Source organism: Lotus japonicus, chromosome 4 (genome assembly GCF_012489685.1).
Source record: "Lotus japonicus ecotype B-129 chromosome 4, LjGifu_v1.2".
NCBI lineage: Eukaryota > Viridiplantae > Streptophyta > Magnoliopsida > Fabales > Fabaceae > Lotus > Lotus japonicus.
In genome coordinates, this window is record NC_080044.1 from 16434124 (window position 1) to 16448336 (window position 14213).

The 14213-nt window shown below is 38.3% G+C and overlaps 1 protein-coding gene across 1 annotated transcript; it reads left to right on the forward strand.

Moving 5' to 3' along the window:
* The first annotated feature begins 1180 nt into the window (after window positions 1-1180).
* LOC130712381 (uncharacterized) lies at window positions 1181-11625 on the forward strand. Its single transcript, XM_057562217.1, has 3 exons — window positions 1181-1418; window positions 2118-2887; window positions 11422-11625. Exons 1-3 carry the CDS (start codon window positions 1181-1183, stop codon window positions 11623-11625), a joined length of 1212 nt encoding a protein of 403 aa, XP_057418200.1.
* Window positions 11626-14213: the final 2588 nt, after the last annotated feature.

Genomic DNA, 14213 nt, shown 5'->3' on the forward strand with positions numbered 1-14213 from the left:
TTCCTACATCATACATGCTTATATTATGAAGAGCTTAATCAGATGTACAGTTAAGGAACTTGCAAGGAATCCATCAATCCCTTAAGTCGTTACTAGCACGCCACTTATAACTGATGAGAGTTGTGCTACATTCTCCACTCGAGTCATTAACTGAGGGTTTGGGCTGCATATGGAATTGTGTACTTGAGTACTTGGAATGGAATTGTCAAATCTCACATCCATTGTTGATACCTCCAGTACAAGAGAACTTGACAATGTTTTTCTCTAGAACTTACTTTCATTATCGTACTTGCATTCTTGTCTAATATGAAATTATGTTTTATTTAGGTTGGGTACCTACGAGTTCAAGAGTGGATAACCGTAGGGCTACCAGAAGCATGTGGAGGACCTTTGCATGACACATAGTCAAGGGAAGCTTTACAAAGGACCTTGGACTTCATTTCTTGTAGTATACAAGCCAACATATCATATCAAAAGAAGAAGAAAGCCACATCCGGATCTACCTCTACTTCATAGATTATAATTTTGTAATTACTTTATCTAACGGTCTTGTGTAATGACTTTGTCATCCTAATTTTGTATATATATGATTTTGTAGTTCAATGTGTAAATTTTACATTTGTTATTTACTCCCTCCGTTCCAAAATGTAGGTAGTTTTAGAAGATGCACATTGTTTAAGGAGTAATCATTTGATAAAATGTTAGACTGAAATACCCCTAGTTATCATTTTATTTTTCATAATTTTCCAAAATTAAATGCAAACCCACACACACTATAATAATTTTATATTGAATGTAAATTTCTCTTTCCAATCAACAATTAATGGAAAACGCATATAGATTCCAACAGGTTTTTTTTGTTAATGTCTTAATGGTATCAATTCTAATGCACTCACCCATAATCCCATATAATGCTCCACCGCCAGATTAAATGGGAGTAATTGTTGCAATTTCATCAATTTTGCTTTGAAATTTTATCACCCAGAAATCCTTCACCGCCAATTTTTTTGCCAACGAATTTTTGTGTTCTTACTCCCTCCAAAAGTTGCCAAAAGTTGGAGTAAAATTTTAAATTTTCCCACTTAACTTAAGTTTTTGAGTTTTAAACTCCCTCTAAAAATTGCTTATAAATGTTCTGTTTTGTGCTAATGATGAAATATGTCACCAACAAATTCATGAAATGTCTTCAGTTAAAATTGACTTGAATGTTGATTTAAGAGATTCTAGCATATGTAATGAAGGAAAATCTTATATGCTAGATCTAAATGTTGATGCTTCAGAGCAACTTTTAGAAGATGAAGTGCAAGTGGAGGAATTACTTTTAGAAGATGAGCAGCAACATGAAAGTAATGATCTAGAAGGTGACATACAAGTGGAATTAGGATTACAAGAATCAATTGAGCCAAGCTCAAATTCTGGTAAGAAAAATTTATTCGGTGATATAATTTTTTTTAATTCAATTTGTTCTATACTCATCATATACTCCAAGCTCAAATTTGTTCTATACTCAAAAGTAGAAGTGGTACTTTTTTTTTTTGAGCATTTAAAATAAAATAAAATAAAACACATTCCATTCTTGAAAAATAGAGATCGATAATCCATATGGGTTTTAACTAGAGAACAGTTCTGTAGCTGGAATTTATCTGCATTCTGCACTAGTTCTTCACTTCGTAATTCAATTAAATTTCTTTACAAAATGTGGAAATGATTTGACTGTTGAATAATAATTTCTATCAAATACATATTTACTAGATTACTTGTGATACATTAACTAGCAAAAAAGAGAAAATCATCATAAGAATTTGATATACTGAGATATAGACTAGTTTACAGCTTCTTTGAAGATGAATTGGAAGTTAACTATTTCACCCGTTGGCTCAGTTTCATGTACAAGCCATTTGTTGTATGTATTGTACAATATTTATAGATATAGTTCAAATACAATCCGTGAGTGAGATTGCACACACGTTTCCAGTTATAAACATTTGTCTATACCTTTTCCTTTTATACTTTATAGATATAGTTTTAGTTTTATATAAAATTAGACATTTGTAATAACGAGTATTTGCTATATCTGGACATTTGTTTATCAAAACTTATGTGATTTCTTTTATTAGGAGAAGATATTGATGATAATGGTTCTAACACTCAAGTACCACAAGCACAAAGTAGTGGGATGTTACGGAGAAAACGTTTGACTAATGATCAACGAAGAGTTGTGTATGATATGCTATTGAAGAAGAGTGTTAACGGAAAATTAACTAAAAATGCAACAAAAGATGTGGCATCACAATTGTCAATTCCTATATACGTTGTTCAACGTATTTGGAAACGAGCAAAAGATTGTGGTGATGTATCTCATAAGTTGTCAAATGCTGAACGGAAAAGAATTCAGATTGATTTTGCTCAAATTCGTAATATTCCTTTGCGTCAACGAACTACTCTTGCATCTTTATCTCATGCTTTGAAGGTGAGCAAGACTACATTGTATAGGAATTTTAAGGAAGGAGCTATACGAAAGCACTCAAATCCTGTTAAGCCTTCGCTAAAAGAAGAAAATAAAAGTGCAAGGTTAAAGTTTTGCATATCAATGCTTGATAATACCACCATTCCACATGATCCAACTTTTGTGGGGATGCATAATATAGTTCACATTGATGAGAAGTGGTTTTACATGATAAAGAAAACTGAGAATTACTATTTGCTGCAAGATGAAGAGGATCTGATTCGTAGTTGCAAAAGCAAAAATTTTATCACAAAAATCATGTTTTTAGTTGCTCAAGCTCGCCCGAGATTTGATGCACAGGGAAATGAAATCTTTAGTGGAAAAATTGGTGTTTTTCCTTTTGTTACAAAAGAGCATGCTAAAAGGACAAGTGCTAATCAAGTAGCAGGAACATTAGAGACTTCATTGTACAAGAAATTAAAACCAATAAGATTTTTAATCATACGGCAATGTTAAAAACATCATATACCGGAAATTAAAAAATTCAGTGTGTAAAATTAATTACCTTTGATGAGTTTCACTAGGAAAGCGGGTGTGCCAATGTGACTAACATAGGGCTCATCCTAACCGAGTAGAGTAAGGTTAGAAACTCAAATTTTGTGATAGGACTGACCCGGAATGCCAAAGTTTTGAATTTATGGCACGTTTATTTAGCAATATAATTTTGGAAACTTAGATTTATGGAGTGAAAATTTAACATCAAAACACTCACAACCAGGGATGAAGATGTTAAGCAACCCAAATCAGAAATTGTGAGCGAATTTACATCAATTGTTATGAGTTTATATCATATGTGGCACTTTAAACACGTACGAATAGTGCTAAACAACCCAAATTAAGCAACTGTAGGGAATATGCTTTAGGGGCATTATGGGGAATTCAAGCAAGGGAATCAAACTTCTTTTTTTGGTCTTTGACGTATCAAACTTTTCCTCCAAGGGAGTTCAACGCTACTTGGACTAATTGTTGGAACATGTTGCCATGCATTTTGTCAAAACAACCGATTGTCGAAGCAGATGTCGTGGCATCTGATTCCGTGAAGCTAGGGCATCAGTCCTCAGCTTGTGTTTTTGTTGTGGGCCCTCTGAAGATTTACTGAATATATGTTTTTGAGTTACTTGAGGAGCAAGTAGCTATTCCATCAGGGTTTTAAATTGTTGGGTTGTTATTTGTTGAAACAATCTTTGTTAAAAGATTGATTTCTATCTTTACTTGTGCAATAAGAAACCAAATCTATCAAGATTGCGTTTTGAATTGCTGTTGCTGCAATCTGTTTCTTCAGCCCATGCTAACCCTAAAGCTCATGCTACCGCTGCTGAAGTCTATAAAAGGATGAAGACCTAAAACAAGAAGACGACCGAAACTAAAAGAGAGAGAGATCAAGTGTTTTAGGATTTGTGTTTGTGCTTTGTCCTTTGTTAGTTGTGAATCCTCTTTGCTCACTGATTCTATAAAGCAAAGAAGGATTCTGTGTTGTTTGATTGCGTTCAAACTCTGATTGTTCATTGTGTTCACCAATCACTGTGGCAGTGATTGAGAGAAAGTGAGAGGGGCTCTCATACTTAGGTTGAGATTCTAAGTAGAAATACACTGGGTAGATTAGGAAGTGAACTATGAACTGAGTTGTTCATGAGTGTCTGTAATTCCTGAACCTTGAGCACTACTACAAAAAGTACTTTTCACATCGGGCGAAAAGTACTTTTCACATCGGGTATACAACCGATGTAAGCAAAGGTGATGTGGTATGTCCCCACCTTTTCACATCGGGTACACAACCGATGTGAAAACTACACATTTCACATCGGTTTATGCCGCAACCGATGTTAAAAGTATGTTTAGTAATTTTTCTAGTAGTGGAGATAGTGGATTTCCTTTCTTTGAGTGCAAACCCTCCAGACGTAGGTGAAAGTTTTTCACTGAACTGGATTAACAATTACTGTGTGTTATTGTTTCTGTTGTTAAGTTCTGTTTTACTGTTAAGCGGTTGTCAAACCTCTTGTCCCAGCATCGTGCAGGACAATCGTATCAGAGGGAACCTGAATTACAATTGGCATCAGAGCAGGCACCCTGTTCTGGTTGGGTGAGCTCCAGGGAGTTTGATTCAAGTTCTCATGGATAACAAGGAGGGATGATCAGTCAATAGGCCACCCATTCTGGATGGTACTAACTATGACTACTGGAAGGTTCGCATGATAGCCTTTCTCAAGTCAATTGACAACAAGACTTGGAAAGCTATTGTCAAGGGTTGGAAGCACCGTACTAAGTCCCAGGTTGAAGGCACCTCTACCACTGTTGTGGAGAAACTTGAAGAGGAATGGACCGGTGTTGAAGATGAAGCTGCTCTTGGAAATTCAAAGGCTCTAAATGCTATCTTTAATGGAGTTGACAAGAATATGTTTAGGCTGATCAATACGTGTACTGTGGCAAAGGATGCTTGGGAAATTCTGAAAACTGCACATGAAGGAACTACTCGAGTGAGGATGTCAAGGCTTCAGATGCTTACTACTCAATTTGAAAATTTGATGATGACTGAAGAGGAGACTATTTCAGAATTCTAGATGCGTGTCCGTGACTTGTCTAATGCTTCATTTTCTTTTGGAGAACCTATGTCAGATGAGAAGCTTGTAAGGAAGATCTTGAGATCTCTTCCTCAGAAGTTTGCTATGAAAGTCACTGCAATTGAGGAGGCTCAAGATATTGAGAACATGAAGGTTGATGAACTTATTGGCTCTTTGCAGACATTTGAGTTGAAACTGAGTGGAAAATCTAAGAAGAAGAATAAGAGTATTGCTTTTGTGTCTAACACTGATGAAGGTGATGATGAAGACTGTGAGGGTGAAAACCTTTCTGAGGCTCTGGCTATGCTAGCAAAAAAATTCAACAGAGCTTTGAGGAAGATTGACAAAATAACCAGGCCTAATGTCCAGGACATGAAGTTCGACAACAAACCCAAGTTTTCAAATTCACAGAGGAAGACCAAGGAAGAAGAAAGACATGTTCAGAACAAAGGAGTGCAATGTCATGAATGTGAAGGATATGGTCACATCAGGTCTGAATGTGCCACTTATCTAAAGAAGCAAAAGAAAGGTATGATGGTAACTTGGTTAGATGAAGACACTGAAGATGAGGAGGAGATATCTGCAAACAAAGTCAATGCCTTCTCTGGAACTATCTGTGAGTCTGAGACAAGTGATGAGGACATCTCTGATGAGGAATTGGCTGAAACTTACAAGCTGCTACATAGAAAGTGGGAAAAAGCATGCAAACTTGTAAGAGAAAAGCAAAGTGAGATAGAACAACTTGTTTCTCAGAATGAAAGGTTGAAAGAGCTCAGTACTAAGCTGAAGGAAGATCTGGAGGAATGGCAAAGTAAGTTTAATAATGCTGATGTTATGGAAAAGGCTAACCTAATGTTGATTAATGCAGGACTTCAAGAGGAAGTGACAACTCTGACAAGAAAACTTGAAGCCACTCATAAATCTGTTAGAATGTTAAACAGTGGTTCTGATATGCTTGATGAAATTCTGAAAGAAACTAGCAAGCAAGGAGGGAGTTTGAAGGGAATTGGCTTTGACTATAGAACAGCAAACAAAGAAAATCAGAAAGGTTCAAAGAAATTTGTGTCTGCTGCAAAACAAATTGAATTCAAGAAGCCCAGAAATTATCAGTTGCCAGATCCATTGCCTCGACATGTACCTCAGCATGTGAAACCCCAACTTAAGCTTGACAAAACTGTACCTTGGAAGTGTCACTACTGTGGTAAGAATGGTCATATAAAGCCCTACTGTTACAGGTTATATGGTTATCCTCAGATGCACGATAAAAAGCCTATTCAGATGAGGAAGCAATGGAAGCCCAAGGGTGAAGTCAGATGTCAGGTAGCCTACACGTCTTTCAGAGCATCATCAAAGGAAGATTGGTATTTTGATAGTGGCTGCTCAAAGCACATGACAGGAAACAAGAGCTTCTTGCAAGACATCAGAAGTCACTCCACCAACTATGTTACTTTTGGAGATGGAGCTAAAGGAAAGATCAAGGGAGTAGGAAAGCTTGTTAGCACAGAATCTCCTAACTTGAACAATGTGTTACTTGTAAATGGTTTAACTGCCAACCTAATCAGCATAAGTCAACTGTGTGATCAAGGGTATGATGTGAAGTTCAATAAGATAGAATGTGTTGTGACCACTGATGATGAGAAAGTTGTGATGAGAGGAGTCAGATCAAAAGACAACTGTTATATGTGGACATCAGAAGAAAAAGCTCATGTTTCTAGATGTTTGTTAACTAAAGAAGATAAGGTGAATGTATGGCATCAAAGACTAGGACATCTTAACTACAGGAGCATGCAAAAGATTATTGCTGATGAAGCAATAAGGGGATTGCCCAATTTGAGCTTGGGAGAAGGAAAGCTATGTGGAGAATGTCAGATTGGTAAGCAAACCAAGGTGCCACACATGATGCTCCAGCATCAGACCACGACAAAGGTTCTGGAATTGCTTCACATGGATCTCATGGGTCCCATGCAGGTTGAAAGCTTGGGAGGAAAAAGGTATGTGTTTGTCTGTGTAGATGATTTTTCAAGGTATACATGGGTTGAATTTATGAGAGAAAAATCAGAGACTTTTGAAATATTCAAGAATCTATGTTTGAGACTTCAGAATGAGAAGGACTGTGTGATTGTAAGAATAAGAAGTGATCATGGAAGGGAGTTTGAGAATTCAAAATTCTTGGAGTTCTGTGGAACAAAAGGTATTAGCCATGAACTTTCTGCTCCCATCACTCCACAGCAGAATGGAATTGTTGAAAGAAAAAATAGAACTCTCCAGGAATCAGCTAGAGTAATGTTACATGCTAAGAAGATTCCACACCAGTTCTGGGCTGAAGCTATGAGTACTACCTGTTACACACATAACAGAGTCACCATCAGGGCAGGGACATCCTCTACACAGTATGAGCTATGGAAAGGTAGAAAGCCATCTGTAAAATACTTTCACATATTTGGAAGTAAATGTTATATCCTTGCAGATCGTGATCCTAAGAGGAAGCTTGATCCTAGAAGTGATGAAGGAATTTTCATGGGGTATTCTATGAACAGCAAAGCTTATAGAGTTTTTAACTCTCGCACAAGGACCATGATGGAATCTGTGAATGTGACTGTGGATGATGAACCAACAAGAAGGAAGAAGCAAATTTGAATGAAGATGATGATGGTGCAGATGTTCCAGCCGATGCTCCAACAACCGCCCCCGACAATGATTCAGAGACAAGTGCTGATGAAAAAGAAGACAAAGATATCCCATCAAATAAAGCTCCATCAATTAGGGTTCAGAAGAATCACCCTCAAGAAAACATCATTGGTAATCTTCAAGAAGGGGTGACTACCAGATCCAGAAGTCTTATTGCTCATGGTTGTTTCATCTCTAAGATAGAACCCAAGAATGTCAATGAAGCTCTCACTGATGAATACTGGATAAATGCTATGCAAGAGGAGCTTGAGCAGTTCAGGAGAAATGCTATGCAAGAGGAGCTTGAGCAGTTCAGGAGAAATGAAGTATGGGAGTTAGTGCCTAGACCTGAAGAAGTAAACATCATTGGCACTAAGTGGATCTTCAAGAACAAATTAGATGAAACTGGAACAGTCACAAGGAATAAAGCATGGCTATTTGCTCAAGGATATACTCAGATATAAGGAGTTGATTTTGATGAGACCTTTGTTCCAGTATTTAGACTGGAATCTATAAGACTCTTGTTAGGTGTTGCTTGTCTTTTGAAGTTCAGACTCTACCAGATGGATGTGAAGAGTGCTTTTCTGAATGGCTATTTGAGTGAAGAAGTTTATGTTGAACAACCTAAAGGGTTTATAGATCCACATCATTCAGATCATGTGTACAAACTGAGGAAAGCCTTGTGTGGCTTGAAGCAAGCACCTAGGGCTTGCTATGAAAGTTTAACTGAGTTTCTTGTAAGCAATGGTTACTGTAAGGGAGGAATTGATAAAACTCTGTTTGTGAAGAATGACAAAGGAAAGCTCATGATAGCACAGATCTATGTGGATGACATTGTTTTTGGAGGAATGTCGAACTCAATGGTGGAGCATTTCGTCCGACAAATGAAATCTGAATTTGAGATGAGTCTAGTTGGTGAATTGAATTATTTTCTAGGACTACAAGTCAAACAAATGGAGGATTCTATGTTCATATCACAGAGTAAGTATGCTAAAGGGTTAGTCAAGAAGTTTGGCCTTGAAAAGGCTGGTCACAAGAGAACTCCTGCTGCTACACACATCAAACTTTTCAAGGATGAGCAAGGGGAATATGTTGATCAAAGTCTCTATAGAAGCATGATTGGAAGCTTGTTTTATCTAATTTCTAGCAGACCAGACATCACCTTTGCTGTCGGAGTTTGTGCTAGATATCAAGCATCTCCTAAAGCAAGTCATCTGCTACAAGTCAAGAGGATTATCAAGTACATCAATGGCACAAGTGATTATGGTATTCTCTATACTCATGATACAAATTCCTCTTTAGTTGGATTCTGTGACGCGGATTGGGCAGGTAGTGCAGATGATAGAAAGAGCACATCTGGTGGATGTTTCTTCCTAGGGAATAATTTGATTTCATGGTTTAGCAAGAAGCAGAATTGTGTCTCATTGTCTACAGCTGAAGCAGAATATATTGCAGCAGGAAGTAGTTGTACACAACTCATGTGGATGAAGCAAATGCTGAAGGAGTATGATGTTGAACAGGATGTCATGACATTGTACTACGACAATCTCAGTGCAATTAATATTTCTAAGAATCCCATACAGCATAGCAGGACCAAGCATATTGACATTAGACATAATTTTATTAGAGACTTGGTGGAGGATAAAATTGTCAATTTGGAGCATGTTACAACTGACAAGCAATTGGCTGATATTTTCACAAAACCCCTTGATGCAATCACTTTTGAAAAATTAAGAGGAAGTCTAGGGATTTGTCTTTTTGATGCATAGCAATTAGCGTGCCCCAGTGTGTTAACAACTAGTTTATTCTTGGTCATCATTAACTGCCGTTGTGACATCAGCAGAGAAAAGGTTGCCTTATGGTTCACTCATCCTATAACTACCTCCAACGGGCAAATTGTGTTCTCTCAACCGCTTGTACATCTATCTTTTTCAAGACTCATCATCTCTCATTTGCAATTCTTTTTCATTGTTCTGTACTCTGTTTGTGTTTGCTCTCGATTCATCATGTCTCAAAGTTATGGAAAGAAGGAATTTGTCAAGACCAAGATTGAAAGAACTACTAAAGGAGTCAAGCGTATGGGTTTGAAGAGTGGTTCTTCTCTACCATCTTCTGTGTCCGAGAAAGCTCCCAAGAAGATGAGATCAAGAAACCCAACTTGTAAGGTCTACAAATCACAGATCAAGAACAGCGAACCCACGAATGTTCCTATCCTTGAAGAAGTTCCTAACGAAGAGGAAATCAATGATGAAGATTCTCCTGTGAAATCACCCCCCTGATGTTGTGCCCGATGTTGAGACATCTGGGTCTAAGGAAAGTTTTGCTCAAGAAAATCCTAGAAAGGATTTCACTTCTCATGAAGATTCAGGCGATGCTACCCAGCCTAATATCTCTGTTTCATCCTCTTCAAAGGATGCTGATCCAAAGAATGGTAACTCTGAGGATACCAATTCTGAAGAGCCAGTCCAAACTCCAGCCCCTGTTCAGGACATCTCTGATGATGATTCTGATGATGTTCCTCTGACTGAGTCCTTTGCTGATAGTGTTGCTGCGAGGATGAAGAAGAAAAGAAGGGTTTCTTCTCCTGAAGTCACTCCTACTCCACCAAAGAGATCCAAGTTTTCACCTATCACTTACAAGTCTAGACAGGCTAGTGTGAAGGGAAAGGAAAAGCAGAAGGAAGAAAAGACTCCCAATGAGAAGAAAAAGAGGAAGATTCCAGTTGAAGTTGAAGACTCTGAGTCAGATGTTGAAGTTGATGTCCAGGACAGTCGACCCTCTGAGAAAAGGAAATTTTCTGGTAAGCGTATCCCTCAAAATGTTCCTGCTGTTCCTATTGATAGGGTGTCTTTTCATTTGGAAGAGAATGTTCAGAAGTGGAAGTTTGTTTGCAAGAGGAGAATGACCAAGGAAAGGGAAGTTGGCTCTGATGTTCTTGAATGCAGAGATGTTATTGCACTTATTGAGAAAGCAGGTCTGATGAAGACTATTCAGAATGTTGGAAGGTGCTATGAGAAGCTTGTGAGAGAGTTCTTGGTGAATCTCTCTGTTGATGTTGGACTTCCTGATAGTGATGAATTCAGGAAAGTTTTTGTGCGGGCTGAATGTGTGATGTTCTCACCTGCTGTGATCAATCAAGCACTTGGAAGAAGTGCTATTGAATTTGTTGATGAAGAAGTGTCCATGGATGATGTTGCCAAGGAACTTACTGCAGGTCATGTGAAGAAGTGGCCGAGCAAGAAGTTGTTGTCCACTGGCAATCTGAGTGTGAAGTATGCTATACTTAACAGGATTGGTGCTGTGAATTGGGTTCCTACTCAGCATACCTCTGGTGTTTCTGCAACGCTTGCCAAATTGATCTATAGGATAGGCAAGTATATTGCTTTTGATTTTGGAACTTTTGTGTTTGAGCAGACTTTGAAGCATGCTGATACTTGTGTTGTGAAGCTGCCTGTTTCATTTCCTTCACTTCTTACTGAGATCATTCTAAAGCAGCATCCTCAGATACTTAGGGCTGATGATGTGGCTGTGTCTCGTGGAGTTCCAATCACCTTAGATCAACGCTTGTTTATGGAACCACATGTCCTAGACATTGCCTTGCCAACCAACAGGACATCTACCCCTCCTGTGACTGAATCTGGCACTCAGGCCATAATTGCTGAACTACAGGAAGTCTCCAAGGCTTTGCAGGAGACAATTAGGGTGAGCATTGCCAGGAAGCTCAAGGTTGATGCTTTGCTACTCAAGCTGCAGGAAGAAGAACGCCAAGGTGGTGAGCAAAGTGCTACTGCTACAGCTGCTCAGGATGTGAGCAATGAAGAGGAGGAAGGATCTGATGAGAGTGAAGAAAAGAGTGCAGAAGGATCAGGAGAGGAGTCTAGTTCTGAAGACTAGATTGTTATGATTTTTTGTTAATCTCTTTTGTTGTTGGAAGTATTTGTGCACCCTTTGCAAATTTGTGCTAAAAAGGGGGAGTAGTTTGAGATTGAAGATTCTATCTGCTATGTGGTCTGTAGTATTCTGTGTTACTACTGTGAAGCTGCTTCTGTGAAGACTATGTGTGTCTTGCTAGTGTTTAGCTTTGGTCTGTTCGATTTGAAGACGTGTTCAAGACATTCGCTATGTTTGTTCCAAGTTGTATCTTCTGGTTTTATGTGGTTAGCTTTTGTGCAAGTAACTTCTGATAGTGTTTTCTGGTTTGTTGAAGTTCAAGCTGATCAACTGTGAAGTCATCATCTGCTAAGGGTTGATAGTTCTTCTGTGTGTTTTTTTTTTGCTGCTAAGTGTAATGTTCCAACTATGCTAGTTGTTGGTATGAATGCATCTTTTGAGGGGGAGCTGTGCTTAAGGGGGAGAATTGACTCTTTATCTTGACCCTCTCTGGTTGTGAGTTGTTTTAGACAAAATTTGACAAAGGGGGAGATTGTTGGAACATGTTGCCATGCATTTTGTCAAAACAACCGATTGTCGAAGCAGATGTCGTGGCATCTGATTCCGTGAAGCTAGGGCATCGGTCCTCAGCTTGTGTTTATGTTGTGGGCCCTCTGAAGATTTACTGAAGATATGTTTTTGAGTTACTTGAGGAGCAAGTAGCTATTCCATAAGGGTTTTAAATTGTTGGGTTGTTATTTGTTGAAACAATCTTTGTTAAAAGATTGATTTCTATCTTTACTTGTGCAATAAGAAACCAAATCTATCAAGATTGCGTTTTGAATTGCTGTTGCTGCAATCTGTTTCTTCAGCCCATGCTAACCCTAAAGCCCATGCTACCGCTGCTGAAGTCTATAAAAGGATGAAGACCTAAAACAAGAAGACGACCGAAGCTAAAAGAGAGAGAGAGATCAAGTGTTTTAGGATTTGTGTTTGTGCTTTGTCCTTTGTTAGTTGTGAAGCCTCTTTGCTCATTGATTCTATAAAGCAAAGAAGGATTCTGTGTTGTTTGATTGCGTTCAAACTCTGATTGTTCATTGTGTTCACCAATCGCTGTGGCAGTGATTGAGAGAAAGTGAGAGGGGCTCTCATACTTAGGTTGAGATTCTAAGTAGAAATACACTGGGTAGATTAGGAAGTGAACTATGAACTGAGTTGTTCATGAGTGTCTGTAATTCCTGAACCTTGAGATAGTGGATTTCCTTTCTTTGGGTGCAAACCCTCCAAACGTAGGTGAAAGTTTTTCACTAAACTGGGTTAACAATTACTGTGTGTTATTGTTTCTGTTGTTAAGTTCTGTTTTACTGTTAAGCAGTTGTCAAACCTCTTGTCCCAGCATCGTGCAAGACAATCGTATAAGAGGGAACCTGAATTACACTAATAAATGTTCATGGTTTAGAACACCTATATATGCAGCTATGCTACTTACTCTGATATATCTGTAATAATCCTTATGTTCATCATGTCACTCAATGTAGTATATAGCTAGCAACAAGCTGCCAGAACAAGTGAAAAAAGGGAATTTCTGGCGAAGATGCTCCTACCTTCTTTCAGATACATCTACCTCAGCATTGGCTATGTTAGGTGTTGGGGTATCAGCGCAATGCGGAAGCACAGGATCGTGATAATTGAGAATTAGAGAGAAGTAAATAGGATAGCAAGAAAATGAACACACAAGATTTACGTGGAAAACCCTCTCAATGTGAGAGGTAAAAACCACGGGCAATCAAGAGCAAAGTTCTACTATGAAAAAGGGAGAGTACAATAAGTCTTCTTATCGAAATGAGGACAAAACAATATTTTGCACTAAAACTACTCTCACAAATGGAACAAGAATTCTCACCAAGATAAACCACTCAAAGAAACAAATGGAAATGTGAGTATGTGACTCAATGTTTTTCTCTCCGTGTGTTGTCCACTTCCATTCACGTAGCTGCCATGTATTTATAGGACAAATCCATAGTATGAATGGACCAATAAGAACAGCAGCTAAAATGTGAAAGGGCCAATGTAAAAACAATGACCAAGTGTGAAAGTGTTGAAGCTTGAGCTGTAATGTGTGAAAACACAAGGAGGTAAAATTCTTGGACGGTGCCTGGCTACAAGCTACATGAGAATTAGATGTGGGTAAATGAGAACCACATATCCTAACAATCTCCACCTTGGTTCGAATTTGAAAAATGCTCATCGCCAAATAAAGCCCTGAAGGGCACTCAAGTACTGTAGAGACCAACCAAGTCTAAGCAATGCTGAAACTTGGTATTTGGAAGTGGCTTGGTAAGCATATCTGCTGGATTCTCAGATGTGTGAATCTTTTCCACAATAATTTCACCAGCAACAACAATATATCGAATAAAGTGGCGCTTTACATCAATGTGTTTGGTCTTGTCGTGATAACGATTATTCTTGGTCAAATGAATAGCACTTTGGCTATCACAAAACACAATAAGAACACCCTGTGTAAGACCAAATTCATTGACCAAACCCCGAAGCCAAATAGCTTCCTTCACACCCTCTGTTGCTGAAATATATTCTGCTTCAGTTGTAGACAA

Bases quoted from the DNA above. Each gene is read 5' to 3' on its own strand.
- LOC130712381 (XM_057562217.1), top strand. From the start codon at position 1,181: ATGTCTTCAGTTAAAATTGACTTGAATGTTGATTTAAGAGATTCTAGC. The intron at 1,419-2,117 runs GTAAGAAAAATT...TTCTTTTATTAG, and splicing joins TGAGCCAAGCTCAAATTCTG to GAGAAGATATTGATGATAAT. The intron at 2,888-11,421 runs GTAGCAGGAACA...AAGGCTTTGCAG, and splicing joins AAAGGACAAGTGCTAATCAA to GAGACAATTAGGGTGAGCAT.